General features: G+C 46.6%; 1 protein-coding gene and 1 long non-coding RNA gene across 2 annotated transcripts in view; one reads left to right on the top strand and one right to left on the bottom strand.

Moving 5' to 3' along the window:
• Nucleotides 1–25,775, top strand: part of rcan2 (regulator of calcineurin 2) — a 60,041-nt gene that overhangs the window by 1,465 nt on the left and 32,801 nt on the right. Inside the window, exon 2 of the mRNA XM_064340230.1 lies at nucleotides 1,936–2,153. Within this exon, the coding sequence (XP_064196300.1) occupies nucleotides 1,938–2,153 (216 nt within the window). The 5' untranslated portion in view covers nucleotides 1,936–1,937. The remainder of the gene's footprint in view (nucleotides 1–1,935; nucleotides 2,154–25,775) is intronic.
• LOC135257478 (uncharacterized) lies at nucleotides 19,127–22,232 on the bottom strand. Its single transcript, XR_010330661.1, has 2 exons — nucleotides 21,614–22,232; nucleotides 19,127–19,782 (listed from the first exon to the last, which is right to left on the bottom strand). It is a non-coding gene; the product is annotated as an uncharacterized LOC135257478 (long non-coding RNA).

Below are 25,775 nucleotides of genomic sequence, written 5' to 3'. Positions count from 1 at the left end.
TATTTACCACGGGAGCATCTTGGACCACCGTGAAACTATAATTTAATATGTGTCCTATTTTTGGTCAGAGCGCGTGGTTACATGTCCAGTGTTGCTTAAGATTACATAACCAAGACAACATAACAAAGATTACTTGGCAGTAAAATAATAATAATAAATCGGTTCACCCACAGTGCAGTGGATATGCTCCTAAAATAAATATTCCCATCATTAGTCCTTGTCTGTTATTTCAGTCTGCTCTGATATCTGTCCCACAATCCCTTGCTGCAGTCAGGTGTCAAAGGCAAATAAAGAAAAAAAAAAAACCCACAAAAGAACCAATGGAAACAGACTGCTGGATTCATCCTCAAGGGCTCTGTGGCCTGATCATGGAAGTCAATCACGTGGAGGGTGAGCTTTAAACCGAACACTGGGTATCGTTATAATCCAAAATCACTGCCCCCTTTTCCAGCTGCACAAAGCGTTCACCCGAAACACCTGGCCGCCTCCACAAATGAGGTCTCTATGCTGCGCCAACACGTGTCTGTGCTATCGAGAGAATCATCAACTCTCATCGGTGACAACCACCGAAATGAACTGGGTGCCGCCCTGGAACGCTGTTACTCAATCAAGCACCTGGCAATCTGTGCGCTTCCTTAATCTGTTAGCCCCTATTTTTAGCGCCATTTACTTTGGGTCGGAATGGCCCGGGCGGGCTGAGTATCTATATATAGCCCTGTGTGCGTGCGTGTGTGCGTGCGTGTGTGTGTGTGTGTTAGAGTGGCTGATGATGGGGTATTGATCTTAAAATAGCCGGTGGGTGTTTTTTTTTCTTTTTTTCGGCGCGTACGATGGCGGTGACGGTGATGTCACCCGGCGGACGAGGCCTGCCGGGGCTGATTACCGAGGAGGGGCCCGTGACGGGCACCGCGTCACCGGGACAGATGTGCCCACGCCAGGATTTCGGACGGGATTCGGGGGCGCTCCTCTGCTGTAAACCCGTCGCCCGATCTTTTGGCGGTCGCGTTTGCGTGACCCCCCCCGTACGAGGGTTAACATCTGTTTGCGGGGGTTTTGAGCGGCACGGTTTTCGTTTGACCGTCGCTGTTGAATTTTATTTGCCCCTTCCCAAATGTGTCGTTTGTTGTTTTTTGCTTGTAAGTGTACCAGAGTGTGGAGGGTGGAGAAAGGTGATAAAAAGGATTTTTTTCCCCCCAGTTTTGTTTGTAGAGGCACTTTTTTGTTTCATAAAGCCTTCTTCCTTGTTTAGCTTCGCGAAGAGCGTCTGTACTGCATGTTGTGATAAACGATGTAAGCGCACTGCAACAAAAAAGGCAAAATATGGAAAGAGGGGGGTATCTGGAGACCTAATCCGGGGTGAAGCTACAGTGCCTACCCGGAGAGAGTGGTTCTTCTGCAAGATGATCGTTTTCCCAGAGAGCGCATTCCCGTTTCTCATTCCTCTCTGGCCTCTGGACTTCTATTATCCACTTGCATTAGTCCATCCGAAACAGCCATATAAAATGCATCTAGTTGTGAATTATAACCGTTACGCAAATGGAATATACTGCCATATATTGTCAAAGAAATTTGGACTATTTTGAAAGTATAATGATAAATATATTTCAGATCAGTCATCTATTGTGATATCTCAGAGTGGCAGCAATTTGTATATGTACCTACTGTATAGATTTTGCTGTTGGAACGTCTTTATAATACATTTTATTTCAGTATATTTTCAGTGTGTTCCATTTCGGTTGGGATAAGGGACGATGACTGCCATCTTTTTCTATGGCTCTTGCTGTTGTCGGAAAGTGCCGCCTGTTCACTTCAGGAGCATTACAGAGAATCAGTCAGTCGTCACTAGTGGGGCGTTCTCCTCCCCCGTGTCCTCTTCTCTAGCACGGGAGCACGTCGAGCCATTCAAAACGTCTCCCCCTACTGTCTCCTTTTCAGCCATGAAAGGAGAGCATTTATTCCCGAAGATGAGAGGCGCCATTTTTTACCAGCGCTTTTACCTGCTGGGCGGGGAGGAGCTGCTGGTGCTGCAGAGCTCCGCGTGGGACCCCGTGCTCGGAGACGGCTTCCACCAGATCACCGACTTCAACGACCTGCCCACCGCCCTCTTCGCCTGCAACGTGGACCAGTGCGTGTTCGAGGAGCGGGAGGGGAAGGTAAGGGCGGTCCGGCTTCTCAGTCAAATTTTACTACACCACGACTTTACGGTGTCTCGCGATGTGTGTTTTTGTGCATGTTCTGCTGTCTTTCTGAGCACCGCTTGGCCCTGTGTGTTTTTTTTTGGTGGTTGTTTCTCAGCCACAGGGAAATAATTCATCATGTTCCTCCTTATGTGTTCATGTCCACCTGTGCCTTGATGACCCTGTGAATTCTGCAAGTGGCGCACCCTCTAAACAAACTGATTTTGAAGGTTCAGTGTAAACCAAAACAAAAAAAAAGAAGCTGTTAACCAAAACTGTAACTGCCAAATGCTTCTCGCGGTTCTTTGCCCCTCTAACTTTCCATGGCTTCAGGCCGAAACCACGCCGGCCGTGTGCCGGGAATGCGATTGGCCGTTGTTTTCGAGGGCCTGCTCAGGGAGGGAATACTGATGTCTCATCATAAATTGCGTGTGAAAAAAAAAAAAAAATGGACGCGCAATTCACTTCAGTGGCCCTGGGAGATGGGTGCAGATGCGGCTCCGACAAATTAAAATGTGTTAATGCGTCGGTCGTGGCCGGGCACGTACTGTCCTCCGCAGTCTAGTCTGCCACAGCCGGCACCGTGTACGACCCCTCTGCGGCATTCTGGAGACCATGTCCCCAGCGGGCACAGTTTCTGATTTCGGGCTGGGGGGAGGGGAGGCTGGCATTGTACCGCGGTAAACACCCAGCTCTATAAACGAGTGAATAGCCGAATGAATCTGACCTTGGGGTCATGCTCGAGATGGGAAAGCATTATTCGCCCACTTTGATTGACAGCAGACGAGACACCGCGGTCAAATGGATGGCTTCCCACCTGGGTACAAATTGCTGGTAAGTCCACTTCAACAGCTCGTCTTATCTCTTCTGCCATACCTGTCCTTTTGCAGTTTATTATTGACACAGAAAGATTTACTCGCTTTGCCTCTTCTGGCCTAGTCTGGTCTGGTCTGGCGTGTCTGGCAGCCATTTTGATCCTTTGAAGTGTGCTGCCTGTGCTCCGCCTCTTTGCAGGTTGTGCCACACCCACTTACGCAGGGCCTGTTTTGCTGCTTCTGTTCATCAGTGACGCTAAGGCTGCTAGCATGTGCATATAGTGAGGCGTCTGTGCTGCGGGTCAGAGGAGTGCCGTCCCTTCAGCCGCTTTGCGTGTTCGTTTTTTGAAAAATGTGACAGTTATCCGCGGGACGGTGTAGCTGAGGGCACGGTAAGAGCGGCTCACGGCCCCTGTGCTGGTCCGTGACGTGTCTGCCGTAGCTCTTTGGAGGGTAGCGATCCAAAAAAACCGAAACGCTCGAGAGTCGTTGAGCAGAGTTGGCGGGGCGGCTGAGGCGGTCTGCTGCTTCGCTCTTCCTTCTGCGTGTTAATGAAAGGTAAACCCGTGAGGAGAAGAGCTGCCCACGCCCGCGTAAGCCAACCGACTGACTGTTCGCGCTGTTTTAGCCGCTGTCTGCGACCACGGCGGCCAGGCAGGCTGAACACCCGCGGGATACCGCCGCCTCTCTGTCCTTCTGAATGCCGACAATGGCGTCTGGGAATGGCTTTCTTGCCCTGGTGACCGCCATTTCCCGCCATTTCCCGCCGCTTCCCGCCGCTGCCGTGCATCAAAGGGAAGGCATTAACCGGGCCGCCACGCCCTGCCGGCGGGGGTTTGAGGTTCACGCGCGGCGACGGCTACACACTGAACCCAGTCCTCCCGGACATGGGGAGGACTGGAAGTGACCCGTCACTGAGTCAGAGTCTGAGCCCACAGTGGGCACTAGAGTGGGTGGCGGAGGGATACGGTGGTGACTCGCCGCCGCTTCACCCTCCCGGCTAAGCGGGCTCCTGGTAAGGTTAGCCGGATCTTCTTCTGACTGAATCCCCTGGCCACGTCTGTGTCCTGTAACAGTGTAGAAAGCGGTGTTGCAGCGATCAGTGTGGTTCATGATGCAGTTAAATAACTGCAATCAGGAGAACAGCTACCATTTTTTCACATTTTAAGCTAGTTGATTCCCATTGTTTCTGTTCTGTAGATTTGATCAGAGAATTTTAATGAGCTTGGTGTTTGCAGAATGTACTGGAATGTCATGATTCTATGAGTTTAATAGAAGGTTCGATTTAACAATGTGAACGTGGAAATATACCAGGACTTCTTATTCTTAGAACAAAAAAAAAAACTTTGCATATCTGCGTCAGCGCACACTGCAGAAAAGCATGAGTCAGAGTTTTGACTTAAGAAAGAATACTAGGGTGGTAATACGTTTTTATTGTGAAGAATTAGTCATCACTAATATCAGAATTTGTACTTGAATGTGGAATGAATAGGGAGGTGGGCATTTCCACAGGTTTAATCAGTGTACCCTTGAGGGAACATTTAAACTGATGCTGATACTGAACCTATTTAAAGAGTATGAGAAAGGCCTCGAAGCAGTCACTGAAGTGACACACCAGTAAGCATGTCAATATTTTCATTTTGTGCATATGGACAAACGAGTGTTTGGAAACGTGAACTTTCAGATGCATGTGCGCTTCTAAGCGTGTGTTCAGCTACGCTGCCAGTGTTCCTGAACACCCTGTCTCTCGTTCAGGAACCGGAACAACCGCCTCGACTTTCTTTATTCTGCAGGTCTCTCGTAGCCTGTTCCCCTGTGCGATGGCTATAGGCTGCAGGTTGTGATGTCACCGTGCGCAGCTCCATCATTCTGCTGTTTCTTTCACACGCAGGCAGGGATTTAATTTGTCCTTGGCAGGGTCCCAAAACACATACAGGACAGGCCATTTCGAACACAAGACAAGGGGACATGCAATCCCATTTAAACGCATGCCATAACCGTAGGTGAAGACAGACATAGAGGTCTAAGACCGGATGACGCGCGAGAGCAGGAGCAGAACCGTGACCCTTCCACCTGTCCACACTGCACACGGACGAAGCGAGACCCGTCCTGCCGTCACTGACTGACCCAGGGGCTGAGTCACTGCACGCGGCGCACCCACGCGGCACAGGCACTGCTGCGTTCGGAAAACAGCGGCAGGAAGCAGGAAGTCGGCGTAGCCACGTACACACCGCGGCACGTCAGTTGCTGCCTGTTAATTGGCTGCCGCATCTGCGCTGCTGCAAATGGCTGCTGCTTGCTAATGAGAAGGTCGAACACCGCTGCACGCTCACAGTGGGCCATTTATGACATTTCTTTCTGGAGAGCACATCTCACAGGCCTGAGGAAGGGGGGGAGGGGGGGGTAATGCTTTTTAAATGGACCAACCAAACTCCTCCGGTGGGTTTAAATTTTCAGATATTTTAAGACCTGTGTCGTTCCAGGACATACTGTGGATGTGCTTGGTGGCCTGCTGGCTGGCTGGTCCTGTTAAGGCACTTTTCCGGCGTGTGATGGAATCCGGACTGTGCCGGTGCCGGCTGTGACCGGCAGCCCTGCAGGGCCATGCGTAATTGGCGGTAGCATCGCGCGGGGAGAGAGGCACAGCTGTGTCGCATTGACTTCCTGCATTTCTCCACTGGTCCACCAGGGTCCTGTTTCACGAAGCAGAATTTAGCCGGATGACTGTGCTGTGAGTAAAAACCAAAAACCCTCCCCCAAATGTGGAACGTGGACTGAAGCAAAAAGGGGTTGGTTTTTGGGTTTTAAACTCAGTGCACAGCTATGAGTAGCGAGTGGTAAACCGGCTGTGCAAATCTGACTATGAAGCAACGAGTGTGTACCAAGGTGTAGCTGGCTAGTTCGAGGAAGCACGTCATCAGCGAGGTGGTTACCGTGGCAACACTCCGTGGTGGCGCAACCCTCAAATTCAAAAATAATGACGTTGCCCTTGGCTAGGCGCTAGTTCGCCTTTATCTGACTGGTAACACATTTGCTTATGAAGCAAATGGGTGACTGAGAGGCCCCAGGGTCAAATCCCAAAACCTCTCTAAGAATTTCAGAGAGCATTTCTGCACACCCTTTAATGTGTCACCGGGAGTTATCGTGGAATGCCAAAGCTTTGCCGATGGGTAGCGAGGGGCGTTGCAGTTAGCGAGGACATTTATTTATGTGATTTTTGCTCATTTGACAATTTACTGGAGTGTAAATGTAAATCTATTGGCCACAGTAAGAGCAGGGCACGCAGAGAAACAGCGCTGTTCTCTCAGTCAACCCAGAATCAATCCAATAGGCTGCGATAACATTACCTTTCTGAAACTTCTGAGTGATGAATCATATCTATTTATAGACGTGGGGTGTTATTGCCCTTCCAATAATAGCCAGCCTGTCGGGGGAGAATGGAAAATCGCCCAATCTAGTGCTCAACGGGGCAGAATGGAATTTGAATGTCATCGTTGAGCTCCGCGTTACAAAGTCATTACCGCTTCAAGCCCTCCGCCACTTTAATGTCTCAGCTTTTCAGTTTTGCACAAAATGTGCTTTCATTCGCTTGCCATTTCGAAGACAAAGAAATTTCAAGGAGAGCTACAGTATGTGTTGGGACGAATGCATTGCATTGTGGGTCCTGAGTTCACTTCCTGTATATGAAATTGCAAAATTATATCAGTTGTTTTGCACACACATACCGCGTCATTGTAGTAACTTATCATGGTTACTGCTTCTTAAATTTGAACATGATGTGAATAAGCAACTGAGATAGTGGAACCAAAAAAAACAAGAGATTCTGAATGTAGTTGCATTTGTATTCACACCCACACTTACTGTCTGATTTTGCATTTGACTGCAATACTTTTGCTACTGTCAGGGTCCATGAACTCAAATAATCAAATAATCTGTGGTATAACCAATTCAAACAGAAATGAATCACAAGCACCTCAGTACAATGATTTTTCTGATTTGTACCTAAAACCTAGTGTCTTGTACAAATGAACCATTTTTGCAACTCGATGTCCTGTGATACCATTCCACTGGTACAGAACACTTAGGATATCTGTAGAGGGTCTACAAGGAAATGGATAAGCCACACACACACACACACACACACACACACACACAAACACATACTGTATGCACACACACATTGTCGTTATTCCCAGACAGATGTTTTAGAAATATGACACCAATGGAAAGTTTTCTAGGAAGGAGGAATAGTGACACGGGCAAACTACGTCCGCGTAATGGTGAGAAGGGGGAAAAGGCACGGCCTTTGTGTTATGTTTTGGTTCGGTTACTTTGTCAAACAGCTAAAAGTTTCCTAGAAAAACTGTGCATTTGAAAAAGCTTGGCTTCATTGCAGTTGCGTAAGGCCTTCCCTGGTGGTGTATTCTGCTTTATAAGGGCATATTGTTACTTACCAGTACAACCTTAGTGCTCGATGGACAGTTCCTTCATGAATCTCTTGTGTGTGTGTGTGTGTGTGTGTGTGTGTGCGTGTGTGTGCCTGTTTGCCCTCTTCATGATCCTGTCAGAAGGTTGGCTAAAGTTTATGGAGATTTGCAGAAACCGTATCTCGGTAATGCGATGCCCTGTTAACTGGCGGTCACTCTCTTGTGAATGACATTTATGGGGTGAGAGAACTAAAAATTGGATCTTACAGTGGAAAAAAAAGCATATTAACATTCCCCGCTGTCTCCCTGTCCTTTCATGTAGGCCTGCAGGGAATTTTTGGAGTTGTTACATTGTTTTCAAAACATGGTATTACGGGGAAAAGCAGAACTTAAATAAGGAGCTCGGTGATGTCATCGCGTAAGCCGCACTTGAGCGTTCCTTCTTGTCTTCACCACGGAGACGTTGTAAAAAAAGGCTTAGCTAATGCTTTGATGAAAAAAAAAAGCTATATAAAAATGCAATTTAGGCCATGAATGCTGAATTTAGATCATTTGAAGCGTCCACATTTTTTTAAATCGGCTGTCTTGTCTTTTTTTATGGATGCTCCTGGGGTTCATGCAAGTGCAGCCTGACGTGGTGTACCCAAATACCGCCATTAAGGAAGCTTCTTGCTGGTAGCGGACTGACAGTGACGTTAAATTGTAGACGTGCAGCGTGATGGAAAACCGTTTGTAGAGGCAGTGCTGTGGGGAGCATCCTCTGGCGGTGAGACCCTTTAAACTTTTTTCGCGTTTTTAATATCGAAGGCCTCCAACTCTGCGATTGCGATGGCTATCTGTGCATGCCATGAGGCCAGGGTTGTGTAAGCCGCTGGCGTGGTCGCCGTGGACACGTGTCGCACGCGCGAGAGAGGCGGTTCAGATTCAAATTAGAGAAAAACAAAAAAAACAAAACGGGTCAGCGGGTCGGCCTCTGGTCGGATATGAGAGGGCTCGCAGAGAGACCGGGCCAAGTCAAAGTGCAGGGAGAAACCATTAGGCCACAGATGCCTTCTGGATTAACTCAATAACTGATATTAAAGTGTCTTGCTAAATTTGGGCTAGATTGGGGGCAGGGGGCTGCTGCAGAGGTACTTTTTAAGAGCAGGGACTGCACTTTTGTCCGTGGGTGGTTTGGATATTTTAGTTTTTTTTTTTCCTATTGGGATGTTTCCAGTTCTTTGGGAAGTCCCTATCGTAATGTAAAACAAAATGGCAGAGGACAAGAGCCTTCTGGGACAGTTTCTGCTGCACAACCTCGGCCAGCTTCACTGCCATTTTTAGCATTTTTCTGGCCCGGAATACGCCCTGAAATATTTATGTGAGTTTAAACTGAGCGCCGTTAGTCAAGAGGACACCAGATCTGTCTGTAGGCTGGAAATGCGTCTCACATTGAAATGTTTTAACTCCCTTTCGAGTTTCTGCGCAGTAGAATGCTCGGTGTTAATTCAGCTCCCCGGAGGGATCACATGAAGAAGTAAAGATAATCTTCTCAGAGTTAATTTAACAACAAATATGTTCCTGGGTGCGAAACAGTCAGGTGTCTTGCACCCTGTGAAAAAAAAACAAACACATTTCTGGCAGTCTGTCTGAATGGGCTTTAATTAACTGAGCACATAACTTTGTTTCAGTAGACTTTTGCCATTGGTGGAGCCTTCCCCTCATGTCAACATTTCCGTGTTAACGATATGAAGGGCATGAAGAATTGCCTGATTTTGGTGTGGTATTATTCATCCGTTCTGGACCTGAGCTGTTGGACTCAGCATATGCGTCCGCAGGCCTTAAAAAGATGGCATGTAATTAAAATGATTCATGACCACTCATCTCAAGAAAAAAAGAAAGTCAAGGATCAGAATAGTGTGTTCGCCATTCAAGTGATTCTGGATTCAATTTTTTTTGCTGAGCTTTTAGTTTTCTTCCACGTTCTTTTGTCTGCATTAGTTGGCCTCTATACGAGGGCGTTCATTTTAAAACTGCTTGCAGCATTTTACCCTTGCTGTCCTCCTAGCGCCAGGGGGATTTACGCTGATGAGAACGACCTTGGGAGTGACCTTGTATGTACAGGAAGTGCTCACGGCTGCCCTTCCTGGCCTCTAACGGAGGCCGACTGCATCTCGTCGCCTCGGACTGGACAGCCTCAGCCTCGGTCTCTAATCTCTCTAATTATTCCTCAGAGTCCGTGGTGGCCGGCTCTAAAAAAATTTAAAAAAAGAAGCCGCTTCTGACGCCATGACGAGTTACAAAACCCAGCCGCTTAAGTCCTTAATGTGACAAATTACAGCTGGGACTGACAGCGTGAGCCGCTGTAGCCCTTCAGCGCGATGCGCGACGGTCATTACTCATTACGCGTTTATTGTTCTTGACGCCGGCTTCGATTTGGCGGGATTTAAGTGCGTCTGAAGCGTGTAAACAACAGCGATGGCGATGTGCGTCCGGTGGTGTGAGCTGGAAATAAAGAAGCGTCCGGCCTATCGGAAAGTGACATTTTTTTCTGTCGTGTCATGAATAGTATGAATCACAGGCATTGCGTTATGAATCGATCTTGTAACCCACCCAAGCCAATGTATGAAGTGCCCCTGTAAAAGAGAGGTGCACAAAGCCTCGGCCTTCTGCCTTTATCGACAGGGACAGTTTGTTTTTCACTCGTGTGTATGGTCTCTCCTTTGGTACTAGAGGTGAATGGAAGGTCACTCAAGGAAAGCTTTCAGTGTGATTGTGTTGCTAGGGTTCCGTGTCATTTCAGTCTGACCGCCCTGCATGCTCTTGTGTACTGTGTGAAGACAAGGAGAGCTAATAAATATGTAATTTATAGAGAGAGAGAGAGATGGAGAGGGATGAGGGTCGACAGAGGGAGAGAGAGAGTGAAAGAGAGAGGGTGGACAGAGGGACAGAGAGAGAGAGAGAGGGGGCAGACAGAGGGAGAGAGACAGCGAGAGGGAGAGGTTGGGCTGTTTCTATTTAATGAGGCTACTTTCACATCTCTGCATGGTTGCCTATTTCTACCGGTCACATCAGATCTGTGATTCATTCATTTGTATTCTTGACTTTTCTCTTGGATTTCAGTCATTATAGATGGGCTGAATGATTTTGACAGGTTCTTTTGAATTCTGGCTCTTTGTAATTGAACCGAAAGTGTGTGATTCATACACCCGGAACTATTCCTGTGTTCCTCTCTCTGCACTTTATGTGGCCATTGATTACATTTCTTTGATTACATTACTTACATTTATTGGTCATTAATTTCTTGCCTTTTATTTAAACGGACCCGTTTGTTCTTATTTCTTATCATGAAATCTTTCGTGACTACACTACAGCACAGCGAAATGTAAGAGATTAAGTATTATTTGATATTAGCCATTATCTCACCTTGAATAAAATTTGACGCCTATTTTATTCCTGCATTAAAGCAATCGGGAGCCCATAAATGTAATGTAGCCAAACAACCCCCCCCCCCCCCACCGACAGTTTTGCCCTTGGGCTAAGCAACAAATAAAACTAGCAAAATAGCATCAAGCAAAGCCTGCCAATGCAAGGAGATTAGGGTAACGCCTTAATTTAAGAGGTGGCATTTCCCGATTGCGGAGAAACGGCTTAAGTGAGATCAGACGTAAACCTGCCTCCGCCGGCTCGTTCTTCAACCAAATGACATATTAATCAAACGGAGAAAAAAAAGAATGCAATTTAAACAAAGAATCTCCTGTAATTGCTGAGCTGTCTCTGTGTTGCTCGGGACGCGAGAGCAGAATAATAATTTGTTTTGGCCAAGAGTGCTTTTATTGGGCTTAGCAGTCCTTCGGGCTTCCCCCGCCGTCGTATGATGTAAAACGCTCTCCAGAGCCCGTGCTGGGAAAATACTGCTGCCGTTCAGTGCCTGCCATTGCAGCAGTGCCATACTGCACTGAGTTTTCAGCAGTGCGCTTCAGTTCTTGGACAGAGGCATCCTGCTCATTTCAGCCACCATGAATCTCTATTTTGGACTTAAATGGTTATTACGTTACATTACATTACATGACATTTATTTAGCAGACGCTTTTATCCAAAGCGACGTACAAATGTGCATATCCTGGTCATTGGACAACTACAAAACACAGGTTCGATAAGGCACAATACTCATTTCGTACTGCTGTTTCTAGCCAAGAGCACAGTTCAGTTCACGCAGTGAACAAATATACAAATTACAAAAAGTGCTGTATTACTATTGGTATGTTTAAGACTCATAATGTGTCAGTGAGTATTAATCCGGAAATCTGGACATAACTTTCAACCCACATTCAGGCTGTTATCTTAAGCCCCTGCTGTACAGAGATAAGGGATAGTTCCTGCTGGCGGGTACAGATTTTTGAAAATGTCGGTTGGACCTCGGACCTCTTAAACACGAGGGACCTCGACGCGGCTGTATCGGTCATTAACAGACGCGTCTTAACCGTTTTCCGAGTCAAAATGCCTGGGCAGGTTTCATTACCGGTGCGATTTAGAGTCATTGAGAGTCAGTGTTATTTGTGGCCGGTTCGTTAGCTTCGTTAGCATCCTGCGGCTCAGAAACGAAGAGGGTCGTGTTGAGGCCAGGCACAGGTTTCGCCACTATACTTGTGGGGACCAGCGGTGGCTTACTGCCGTGTTCTTGGGACGTTATCCATAAACATTTCTCACACGGTTGACCGTTTGTGGATGTGTGATTGCAGGTGGAACCGTTCTGCTGGAGGTGCTGGGGGAATGTGTGTATCGATGTCCAATACAGGCTGGCTGCTCAGTTGTCATCCCCCTGCTAATAGAGTTAGCGGTTTTAGCGGTCACACACACACACACACACACACACACACACACACGCAGGTGCAGACGGGCGACTGCATTTTCTGCGTCTCTGCTGAGGACGTTGGCGACCGCGGTTCAGGTCAGGTCACAGCACAACTCTCAGCTCCGCGAGCCTCTAAGCTCACCCGTGCTTTTATATCAAACATTTACGATTTAAACCAATTAAACATTGATGGCCTTGGCCGGCTTGCAGTGTGTGTGTGTGTGTGTGTGTGTGTTTTTTTTGTTTTTTTTTAATAAACTGTGTCTCAGTGGGCAGGGGACGGCTCTCAGCTCTTCAGACATGCTGGAGCATTTTATTATTGGGAGCGTGCAGTAGATCCGCGCAGAAGGAAGCCCTCGTTTAATTGCCTGGGAATGGCTGTAATAACACAGAGCAGAATGAGCCGCACCTGTGGGGCCTCGCTTAAGTGGAGAATTGGGCCGTCGTCGTTGTGTTATTGAGAGGCAATATCAGATGTTTATTTTTGTTTTTTAATGTGAGCGAAACTTGCAGCGTGGCTGTGGGGTGTGGGAGGGGGAGGGGGAGGGGCGGGGGGGTGGCGTGCGGGGGGGTGGTGGGGGGGCGGGACCGTGCAGCACCCTGCTCTTCGGGGAGGAAGTTGGCACGCTAGCCGAGGTTGGAAATAGCCCCGGTGCGTCCCGGAGGGTAGGCGCCCACGTCGGAAAAAAGCCGGTAATCACCTGTGCTGGGCGCGGCTCACCTGCAGGGCGCGGCTCACCTGCGGGGCCCGGCCCTGTTTGCCAGGCGCAGCCTGCTCTGGGGAGCTCTCCGCAGTGCTGAAACCGCCGCTCGCCTCCGGGGGGGGGGGAGACGCGCGGGGGGGGGGGTGTCACCGGGGAGGACACCATCGGCTCCCCACGCTGCGGAAGCCACACGCCACATGGGTCTGCTCCGGCTGGGGGGGGGGGCGCTCTAAACCATCCCCGAAAATAGAATCGCCACTCCACTCCGTCTAGTTTGCCTGTCGATCACCGTGTTGCTCTAGCGTGAAGAGTTTTGCCTGCTCCAGCTGGATTGGCCTCTAATTTAGGAAAAAAACAGCACCAGCAAAACAAAACAAAAAAAAACAAAGTTTTATACAGTTTTATGGGGATATCTGTCCAATCAATGTGCATTTTTTTCAAAAGAAGACCCAATTAAAATAGGGTAATTTAATACATATTTACTGATACACCTCATAATAATAAAAAACCTTAATGAAGCCCATAGCCAGAAAGAATAACATGGGTATGCGAAAAAAGAGCAATCAGCGGGATTTTAGCAGAGGTATATGAATATGTTGCTGAATTGTTTTTAGATGTACAAACGTCTATTTTCCCCCAAAGGACTGAAATAAGAGCGCAATCAATTTCTATTTAAAATATTCGCTAGTTTTTTGGATGGGCTGCCACCTGACAATAGAGGCTCTGATTGGTCGATCCTCTGTAATAAGTCTGAACCTGTGGTGATGCTTTAGAGAGACTGTCATCAGCATGCAACAGCCCTTCACCGATGAAAGCAATATGCTGAAATATTTGAACCTTTTAGCCTCATCTTCCCTAAAAATGTACGGCGCGGATCCTTCCAGAATGTAATATCAGACGTAACTGACGCTGGAAATGGAGAGCAAGGCATCGGTAGGTTACAGATATAGGACCTGGCGGGATTTCAGCAGAGATGTATCAGATGTAGTCCCAGCAGTAAAGTGAAAGGAGAACGTGCATGTGTTGGAGAAGGAACAATCCTCTGCAGGGTTTTATCAGAGGTGTGTGAGATGTGGCCCGCTCTGCTTTAGCGTGCCAGGTCCATGCAGGGGCAGGCTGGGCTGCAGGTAGTGCAGCTGCGGCTGCTGCGTTAGCACTGTGACGGTGCTGCGTTAGCACTGTGACGGTGCTGTGTTAGTGTTATGCTGGTGTTATGCTGGTGCTGTGTTAGCATGGTGCTTGTTGCGTAGTGCTGTGTTAGTGTTATGCTGGGGCTATGTTGGTGCTGTGTTAGCACTGTGCTGGTGCTGTGTTAGCACTGCGCTGGTGCTGTGTTAGCACTGTGCTGGGGCTGTGTTAGTGTTATGCTGGTGCTATGTTGGTGCTGTGTTAGCACTGTGCTGGTGCTGTGTTAGCACTGTGCTGGTGCTGTGTTAGTGTTATGCTGGTGCTATTGGTGCTTGTTGCATGTAGTGCTGGTTAGTTAGCTGGTGCTATGTTGGTGCTGTGTTAGCACTGCGTCTGTGTAGCACTGTGAGTGCGTGTGTTATGCTGGGCATGGCTGTGTTACACTGTGCTGGTGTGTGTTAGCGCTTCTGGTGCGTGTACGCTTCGGCTTGCTAGCACTGTGCTGGTCCTGTGTTAGCGCTGTGCTCGTTCTGCGTGTGTGTCTAGGCTGTGCATGACGTCTGCCTGACCACCATTAGGCAGTTTGATGGTCACTGTGCTGTTCCCACAGCTTCACACCAGCCTTAGGGAAGGAGCTCCTCTTGCAGCTCCCCCCCCCCCCCCCCTCGCCCACCGCCACCCGCCATCTTTCTGCATGGGGGTGCTCTGCGGGCACCCTGGCGCTCCCAGGCCCATCAGCTGGAGATGCGGTCTCCAACCGCCAACCTGTCAATCAGCCAATCAGCCAGGGAGTGACAGGGGCAGGGGTTGAGCAATGTGGTGGGGGGGGGAGGGGGGAGGGTGTCGTACCCAGGGATGTAGGTCTATGTGGAAAAGGGGAATAACAGAGCATGGAGGGGGGGGGATAGGGAGCAAACAGGAAAATGGAGGAGTTAACTCTTCACGTGCCGAGATAGGTCTCTCTTTCACACACACACACACACACACACACACACACACACACACATTTTCTCCGGTGTCTACACATGCTGCGTTTAATGGGAAGACAGATCTGAAGACCAAACATAACGTGAATGGCAGAAATGGTGGCTTACCCAGAATGCTTTTCGGTGGAATGAAAGAATAAAACATTAATGTTGCTTGCGTGCCATTTCAGGACGTGTTGCGAATCTGTGCTAGCTCGCTTGGGTATGTGCAGAGGACACTGAGTGACGTCAGTTGCTGAAAAAGATTGAACCGCACGGTACAACTTATTGTGTAAAAATAACCGTTTTATCTTCGTTTCTCTTTTGTCGGAACATCTTTCAATTGAAATGCACCAGGGACCAGGTCTTCGGGGGGCTCGAAGGCAACATTTTCCATTCCATTTCTGGGCTAAGAGGTTGCTCCTGTACTGTAGATCTAACTGAAAAGTCTCTGAGCAGCACTGTTGGAGCATTACTCTCTTTTGCGGTAATATGTTTTGAAATGTGTCATTTTAAATTGCTGAACAAAAAGCAGTCGGTACTTTTTCTTCTTTCTCTCGGAAATGTTTTTTTGAAATGTGTTGAATTTTATTAACGTGATACTGTTTTATCGCTATATTTATGCCGCTAACTTTATTTGATCCTTTTGCAGTTGTGAGGTTGAGATAAAAACAGAGGTGTTGATGCTGTAAGAAGTGAGAAGAGCACATAGTTCTTTTTCAGTAGCGCATCACTAGATGGCAGACTTTGTTTGAAAGCCAGTTGTTTGCAACGCGAGGCTGATGGGGAGTTAAATCTGTACACAGAGGATTCTCCTCTCCGTCTCTTCAGAATCGTGTAGGAATCATTTCTGCTTATGCACATTGCTCATGAGGCTGGGTGCTGTGTGTTCGTGGTTCATTTCCTGCAAAAGAACCCAGAATCTGAGTGATTCCTCTAATTGTTTATGTGGATCTTTCCAAGATGGTGACCGCAGAATAGGAAGTGACCCTGTTATGACACAGGTTTAATAACAGCATTGACTCAAATAATTCACTGTTGAGTAGTCCCGCGGATGTTGGTGATGTCACAATGATTGGAGTGTCTGTCGGCAGCAATCCGTCTTCCCATAATTCCAGTGCAAGCTCAGTTTACCATTTTCACCATTTCATATTTATTTTCACAGTGCATACATTTGTATTTACATACTTATATTTACATACTTAAGGGACTTGTTTTCACATTAGACGTTAATCTCCTGTAGGAAAAAAAAGGATTTAAACCAAAGAGATGAAAAACAATAGACAAGGGTAGAATTTCCTGACCCCGCCTCCCTTTCTCTTTCATTCTGCCACTCTTTTTTCTTTCTTTCTCCTCCTGTTTAAAATATAATTGGAAAAAATTTGTGGCAGCTAGCCCCAGACAGCCAAGGTTAATTGCATTTTAAGAATGGGAGAGAAAGACAAATGAAAGGGGGTCTGGGCCGTGCTAAGCATCCAGCCCCTCATCTCCCTCAGCCTAATCTCAGTCCGCACACTCTGCACCCCCCCCCACCCCCCCTTCCCCAAAACTGCCTTCCACCCCCTAACCCTCCCAACAACACTGCGCTCATACATTACCACCATTGTCAATGAGTGTCTTAGCCTAGGCTACACCTACGCTGGTTTTGCTAAAATAAATAATAATAATAAATAAATAAAAAACACACAAGGGTCCTGGACTCAAATATGCCACTCAAAACCTGCTATGCAGTAACATGGTAGCATATGTGACCAATGACATATTTGTTTTTTTAATATGAAAGTCTTTATGCAGTATTAATATCTATTAAGTAGTCTGTCAGGAAACGTGAAAATACACCGAGCATCAGACTTGGAAAAGGTGTTCAGAGGATGAACGCTCAACCTGATAGAAACTTCAGAATATTAGAACTCATAAATTGTGACTAAATTAATGTTAACCAATGGCCTGGGCTGTCTGTGTCTGAGGTATTAAAGGGTTTTGTATCGGATAATTGGCTGCGCCCAGAATAAAGACTATCTCCAGACACAAAGGCAAAGATGGAGGCTATCTGTGGGAGCCCATTGTTGAGAGAGCTGAAGGTGCGTCATGGCCCCTATCTTCTTGCCTCGCGATTAATTACACATCGTATGTAATTGTGTTCGAGGAATTCCGGCGCTGACTGATTATTTCCGACCGCAGTCGGTGATTTTTAACGCGTATTTTTGTGTACGTTGGATTTTAATTTTATCACATATATGTGTTCTTTGTGTACAGCTGCGGGTTCGGCCAGTAGGGTCCCAAGAAGCGAAATGACCCTCCTTGAGGAGCACCATCTGCTGTGTATTACAGTGGCACCTGCTGTAATATTAAAGGTCTTACTAATAATATATGCAAAGCCTGTAAACTGCCCCTGGTGAGACAATCAGATGCACATTGATTTACAAACAGTATATATATATATTATATAAATATATATCAATGGCTTTGGAGATAAACTTGAAAGCACATTAATTGCATTCAGTCGGGTTAATATAATATAGAATATACATATGCTGCAATTGGTTATGCAGACCCACATACGCAAACACTTACGCACACGCATACAGACAGGCCTACACACACACACACACACACACACACACACATTCATGCAATCACACGCACACACACACACACAGACACACACACACACACACATTCATGCAATCACACGCACATAGACAAATAAAAACACAGATATGCAATCAAGAGTGTAGATTATTTAGTATGTATAAGATATATGAGATCATATGTTGGCAGCCACTTGAATTCAGAAACTCCGTGTACAATGTGTTTTAGTCTTTTATTTATGACGGAATGTTTCAAACACACAAGTCATTTTTTTTTCATTTTGAGAGATCCTTAAACCGGCATTCATTCCTAAGGATCGCATTTTTCTCCTCAGCTGATACCACTCCAGATTGTTTTTCTACAAATCAAACAAATCATTTTAGCCTGGACAATGTAGCAACCCATTTTCAGTTTTTAGAAAGGCTTTCTGTGAGTCAGTAAATCAATAAGACACATAATATTATTTTCAATTTAGAGTTCCATTTATTATTTCCCTCTACAGACAGGGTTTTTTTCCCCTGAATGCTGCGACTTTTAAAGTACATTTTGTTCCTCCCGTTCGCTAAAAACAGAGTCGATACATTTTGCGAGTTCTTCACTGGGATTAAAAGGTATCTAAATATAACTTCACAGTGAAGCTGTCGTAAATAAAATAATGAGAGAAATTGACAGCGATACTTTGTAATACCGAGACTCGGAGAAAGGAGATCATCTTCTGATGAAGTATGTGTGAGTGTGTCGATGTGAAGGCTTTTAAATATCTTCCTGGGTACAGGGCCTTGTCATGTTTTCTTAGTGTTTTCTCTGCAGCCTCCTTAAACACAGGGCTGCATGCATCATCCCTTGCTGAGGCAGAATGGAGGATGCTTATGCTAATGTGCATTTTCTCTTTCTGTTGTAAATCGACTCTCTTGTTACATCAGTTAACCTTTGAAGGAGGCAGCCTTGCCTGCCAGCAATGATAACCATTGAGGTCTTTTTTCATTCTGTATCTATATACTAATGGTTCTCAACCCTGCTCCTGCAGATCCACAAGGTCTGCTTGTGTGCATTGATGCTCTTCACATAATTGATAAATTAGGGCATTCGATTACACTGATGACCCAGCTCCTGGTTTATTGAGTCTGAAACAATTGCTAATTTTGAGGTGACAGCAAAACCGAACCTACCCTCCCCAGGACCAGGGTTGTGGACCACTGATCTGTAGTGTGTTACCTGTAACCCCTGCACATGAATCCAAGACAACAGTGTCATGATTCCAGTTGGTTCCACGTGGTGCAGGAGTGAAGGGAGGTGTGGCATTGATCCATTGTGATGTCACACGTTGAATATTCTCAGCTGTTTGTCTGTTGATATGAGCTCTCCTCATAATAATGTGTGTGACCTTGATTCTGTACAGAAACGATTTGCATGCAGATCCCTGTTGAACTGCCGCGATTTCATTTTCAAGGTACTGGCGACAATGAAGACCCAGAACTCAGCTGCAGGTGGAATACTTTAATAATTCTGGTGTCCTCTGCTGCCATATTCCCCCGAACGGTATTTTCAGTCACATTTCAGAGGCGAAATGCGACAGCTGGAAGACAGGCAGGAAGTGAATGATAGAGAGGAAGCCGTCCAATGGCAGGGTCAGACGCAGGACCGGCAGGATGGCTGTTTTCCGATCGGATCGGCGGGCTTGCCGCGGCGGGTGCGGTCTGTTCGCGGCCAACGTGCTCTCGTCTCCGTAACTCACCCGTAACCCTGACCGCGCAGATCGGCGCGGCGGTGACTCACAGAGAGAGGGAGAGACGTTCATCACCGTGGCGACGCTTTCTTCCCCCTGCTGCCCGACCTCGCGTGTCAGCCACGCTTCAGACGGCACAGCTGCCGGCCGTGGCGTGTGGGGGGGTGGGGTGGGGGACCGAGATAGCGATCACTCCCTCAGACGCGCCACCTGCGCCTTTTTTTCCGGCTACGGCGCTGAAAGAGGACTGCTTGTGCCTTCTTTTCCCAGCATGCCGAGCGACGTGTCGCTCCTGCTCTGACACTGAACGGAAAGGAAGCAGGATTCCACAGATCAGGGTCTAAATCTCTACAGGCCTGATGTAGAGTGTCCCGTTGGCAAGTCTGTCAGGATTTCCCCACACGACCTGGAACCCTGAAAAACATGGAATTTTAAAATTAAAATTATTTTTTTAAGTGTAATATTATTGGCCAAAACCGCAGGTTCCCTTGGTCTGTGATCACAATCTACCACCCCCTCAAACCACCCCCCTGTCTCCGATCTCACTTGGTGGCTCTAGCGGGACACACTGATACTCAGCAGAAAATTAAATTGGCAGTCGTGTGTTTACTGCTCTGTTGGAAACAGATTATTTAATCAATTTTGACTCCTTTTTGTTTGCAACTCAACTGGACCCGTAATTAAAATATACAATTACATTTTACGTGTTAACTAACTCCCACAGAAGTGATTTTTTTGCAGAATGTAATAATAACATTTAATGCAGATTGCCCCGTTGTTTTTGAAATGTCACCCCCAGGTGCTATCTGACCGATCAAGCATCAGGATCTGCCGTTTGGTGCATCCGTTGAAATATTTATCCCGCTCGAATCCTGCTTGCCTCACAGCCACAGACACAGACGCTGGGATGTGAAGTGAGTGCGGCGTGCGACTGAACAGGTCCCCGCCGCATCGTGACAGATGATTCTGGAGACGCGGCGTGGCAGACAGCTGACGTCTCGGAGATTTAACAGCGCGAGCCGTCAAACGGGAGAGTCGATTAGGGATAGATTTCATTTGTCACGCTCCAGAGGGTTGACTTATACAGTACTGTACATACACTGATTTATTTATTTATTTATTTTTAAAACTGTGATACAAGGTTTAGATTGTAAATGAAAGCCGTGGAGAGTTGGAGAGACTTTACTTGGTTTTCAAATTTCATTTGCCTTGTCTGTATATATTTGTGGCTTGGGAGAAAGCTCAGTGGCACTAAAATCCAAAACTGGGCACATCTTTTCGTTTGCATTTTGGAATTTAAATTTTTTTAGAATTGTGCAATCTTTTTTGACGCAGTCAGCAAGAGCACTTGTTGACACTGACACAGGCCAGGGCGAACATGCTGGATGTCACTAGCTTAGCTTTACGGGCTGTGTCATAAGCTTACTGTGTGTGAATGGTGGTCCGTAGCCAAATGGTAGGTGGCTTTTGGTTTTGGTTCTGGTTCTTTTAGGGCCGTATTGCACTTTTGTACGTCGCCTTGGATAAATGCGTCTGCTAAATAAACGCAATGTAATGTAGTTACTCAAATCATTGGGGAAGTGAGAGATAAGTGCCGAATTTGCCAGTTCCATGCAGGAAGAAGTAGGCATTAAATTACAGAAGGCTGGGAGGGATCATTAAACAAGATCGTTTTAGCCAGAGCTTCTCTGAGCTGGGGACTCTGGATTTTGAGTCTGAATTTTGAAGCTGGTGCAAAGGAATAGATGTATAGGAATGCTCAGTTTTGTGTTTTCAAGACGGTGTTTGCGTCTTGAGTGCGAACTGTGTCTGTGTCAAAACCCCACGCAGCTGCGCTCCGTGAACGTCCCCTCCTCTAGAGTGCATCTTTATTGCATTCCATAAATCAAACAAAGAGAAGTACTAAGCTGTCAAATATTGACTCATAAATTCAGCGGCTTACAGAAGACCTTTAATCCCCCGCGGAAGAGTAATCCCTGCACTTAATCGATTCGCCGGGGCTAAATTGCGTTTATTTAAGGAAACGGCTTAATCCAAATATAACCCAACCTTTGTCATTTGCTTTGATTCATTTCGTGAGGACGTATTTATGTGCACCCCCCCCTCCCCACCGTACGTTTGTTCTCCTCTTTTAGAATGTTCTGTCATCAAAAATCTCCAAAGCCTTCCACATTTCAGAGCCCCATTTCTATTCTTGGTTCCTGGCGAAGACACTCTGGGTCGGTATTTTATCATATTAATTTACCGGCGTCAGGGCAGAGCGGTTTGAGAACTTGCACATCCAGCAGATGGTTGATTCTAAATCCAGCACTGAACGGTGCGGTCGGCTGGCTGTACCTCCGCGAGTCAGTCAGCCCACACCGTACAGAGGCGACAGCACGTTTGGCGCTAAGCTAATTGCTGCGGCTTGTCTGTTATAAGGACCGGTGAAGGTGTCTGGTGAACTGCCCGACAATCGCGCTTACTGTTTGCACCGAAGCCTTGTTGTGTAGTATGGAGTTCGGGTTTGTTTCAGAAGACGAGGAAGCGTGGTAATCGCATGAATCATTCATTATTTATTTGCTTGGCAGACGTCGTAATCTAGGGCAGTTAGGATCCATTTATACACCTGGGTACATTTACTGACGTAGTAGCATCCCAGCTAATGATCTCACGATGTTACTGCCATGTAGTGGCAATGTTATAACGTCTGAGCCAGAATGCTGAGGGATGCAAACACAGCTCCACCTGGGACTTTAACTTGCCACCTTAGTTACGTCTACTATAGTACCTTATGCAACAGCTTGGCTGAATACTCAATTCTGATTGGCTGGGAGATGAGCACTATTTTTGTACATGCCCAGCTATACATGGACAATAATTACTTTTTTTTGTTGGACATTGCTAGCAAGCAACCTGTTACGATATCATACTTGCAACAGTCTTAATGATCATCTCAATCACATCTCACATATGGGATGCGTCCATTGGCGGCTCAAGCATAGTCAGCTTGATGTCCATCAACGACTGCAGAGAGTAGCTAGTCTAGTTAGCGCTTGACTGTGTTTATAGTTTAGCCTGTTTTATATATATCACAGTCGTTGGCTAGCTAGATATCTATGCTAACAAACATGCTGTGATACCTTTTTGACTCAAAATCAAACTGGAATTTTAATATTAAGTAACGTCGGTGATGGCAGTATAGGGGTTGGTATGTTTACTGGAATACTTAAGTAATGTTTCCACTAAAATGGAATGGCATATTTTGAAAAGGCTTGCTTCGTGCTGGTAAGCCGTTGTGTAAGTGGGATCATGGCCTCTGGGCTGGGCATTACACGGTCAGAATGCTCTTCGCAGAGAGAAACTGCCCTCGGCATTGCCTTGGGCAATATACTACCTCCGCGTCGGATCCCTTATGTAATCAGTATGCCTGTGATGTCAGTCATACGCTGGACAAATTAAACCATATTGTGAATATTCTGAGTCCCTGAAAAAATGACCCAATCCTGCGTTGGCCTAACCTAGCTAACCTACCCCCCCCCCCCCCCCCCAACACACACACACACCACCCTTTTCTGGCCTGCACACATGTAACCAAGGAAACAGCCTTCACTTAAATTAAGGCCTTTTTTCCCCCCTGCACATGACACATATTTTTCAGATTAGATTCGCTGACCTTGAGGACACACAGCCCCAGCGTCTTGCTAAAAAGCCTCAGCATCATCTTGACAATCGGACCAAATAAAGAAGGAGGTGGGGAGATGATGGGGGTGATGGGGGTGGGGGGGGGGGTAGGGGTGGGTGGAGGGGGGCGGAGGGGGGTGTTGCCAAGCGCTGCTGCCGGTCTGGGCAATTTTAGAGAAAGCTGGAGAAGGCTCTCTCTTCTCCGACCGACGCTGGAGATTGTTTTCGGCGGATGAATAATGGATGGGGTGAGCTGAATAAAAGAACGGGGAGCTCTTCGACCCCCGGAGGAGGGGTGACGTCAGAGGCGGGACCCAACGTCGGCTGTCACTCAGCCCGCCGCGGCCATTTTGGAGACGAGCGGAGGAGGGTACTGAGGCGATGGGGGTATGGGGGAAGGGAGGGGTGGGTGAGAGAAGAGATGAGGGAGGTCTATTAAGGCCAAGGTAAACAGATAGACAGGCAGACAGGCAGACAGACAGACAGACCGATCTCCTCCCCTGGCCCACCCAGGTTCTGACCTATTCCCTGCCTGCTTCTCAGGCGCTCATTAATGTGCGAGTTCAGCATGTTATTTTTGGTGGATTCATCTTCCGCATCACAGCGGGACGCCCCACACATAATCCACCTGCCTCTGGGGATCGGGGAGGCTTCTGTTTATAGAAGCACCAATAACTTTAAAGTAACAAAAAGCCCTTCAGTGAGAGCCTCTTCTCTCAGGCACTTTCAGGTCACCAGCACTCTGTTCCCCCTGTAAAGACCAAAGCAGACGGCACTTGAGAAATAGAATCGAGACTTTGTTGTCCTTACAGTGTGGAAATTTGCCTTTGGCTTCACAGTGACTTAAAAAAAAAAAATCTACACTCCTTAACAGACGGATGGACAGACAGACAGATAGACACAGACAGACAAACAGACCGACGGATGGGCAGGCAGACCGAGACAGACAGACAGACAGGCAGACCGACAGACAGACAGCATTAAAGCATCAGGAACGTCTTGTCACCCGGGCCCTAATCTCAAAGAACAACGTGCAAAGAACAAGGCTTAAAATATCCGCAGATAAAAAAATGTGTAAACGGCGCATCCAGGATTGATCCTCTGTGCAGCGATGTGCCCGTGGTTCAGGACTGGACCCCGGCCAAGCTGGTGCCGACGGGTGTACAGCCTGGTCCCGGGCGGCGCACGCCTGGTCGTGATGTCGCTCGAGGAGGGAGCGCTGCAGCTGGCGGGTTTGTGCCTCGCCTCTCTGAGCGAACGGGACCCCTCTCCTCGAAGCGGGCGCCGGCTGTTCCATTACGCTGCCCGGGTTAGGACTGACGAGATCCAGGGCTTGATTTTGTTTGCGTACGTGGGCTTGAAAGGAGAGCTTGAGCCCTTTGCTTCTTCGGATGCCAGTTCATTGAAGAATAAATTACAGACGATAGCACTAAAAGGGCTTCTATTCTGGGAATAGAATCCCTGATTTTTTTTAAAGATAATGTTTGACCTTCAGGGCACTCCAAGTCCCCAGCTGTCTGTCGTCAGTAACTTATTTTGTTGGGGTGGGGGGGTGGGGGGAATTTGGATTACCAGTTTATGGAACATTTTCTTCAATTATTTATTGGTCAGCACTGACCCTGGATGGCCCACAATGGTCAAGTTTGTCTACAAAGTTGGTATTTTACTAGAAACCCAAAACCCAGTTAATAGCTGTACTGTGTTTGTGTGGGAGTCCGGTACAGGGGGAGGTCTCCAATTTGAAGGCAGTAAAAACAGAAGAGAAAACAGGTTACTTCTAGATTAGCTCTTGCTTGATACACGACAGGCTATATTATTTTACTGCTGAAAAAGGCACACCTGAACACTGTTTTCTTTTTAAGAACGGTTTTTGGTAAATATTGAAGGAGGACAAAACACTAAACCTATTCACATTTTAAAAAAACTGATTCCATCACCACCACTGTTAAAATGGACCTAAACACTATCAGTTTCTAACAATGTACAATAGCTATGTTCTCTCTCACTTTCAGATAGCTTTTCTTCTGGGTCACTTTTTAATAATCAAATCCATTCAGGTCTTTTATATTCTGTTTGAATTAGGTTTGAAATGTGATATACCTTGCGTGAATGACGGTTTTTTTATTAAGAGCTCTGAGAATAATTATATTTTCCCAAAGGGGGGGTCTGTCATTTTTTAGTCATAGTCTGTATCCTTTTACAAATACAGAGAGTAGCAATCTTAAAAAGCAATTTTATTTAACTCTGAGGCTGTCCAAATCTTCTGTTCCATCCATGGCTTTTTTATGCATTACATTTTGAAATGCATTAAATATATTGTGCACGAAGAATACTATCTTCAGTTTTTTTGTTTTAAAGGGGTACGGTATCTACCAAATTATTATTACATTAATGTGAAATTTACTGTATAAATGAAAAAAATTCAGTTTTGCTTCTATATTGCCCTATTAATAATATTCATTAGTGTATCATTAATTTAATCTACAAAAACATCTTTGTAACATGCATTATTTAGGGTTTAATAAATGTTTCCTGTAACAGTATGAATCTATACTGACTACTACATGTGCTAATGCATTGATATATGTGTTGTACCGATGTGTGCTAGTTGTTGTTGTCCTCTGAGTATTAGGATGTTTTCTAATTACTCAATTTGTACACTTACTTAAGTTCTTCAAAGGGTACACTGGGTTATTTTTTAATAATTATTATTGTATACTTTTTTCCATATAGATTCATTTAGC

This window comes from Anguilla rostrata, chromosome 6 (assembly GCF_018555375.3).
Source record: "Anguilla rostrata isolate EN2019 chromosome 6, ASM1855537v3, whole genome shotgun sequence".
Classification (NCBI taxonomy): Eukaryota; Metazoa; Chordata; class Actinopteri; order Anguilliformes; family Anguillidae; genus Anguilla; species Anguilla rostrata.
The sequence above is the reverse complement of the archived record's forward strand: the minus strand, read 5'-3'. Positions and strand labels throughout refer to the sequence as shown.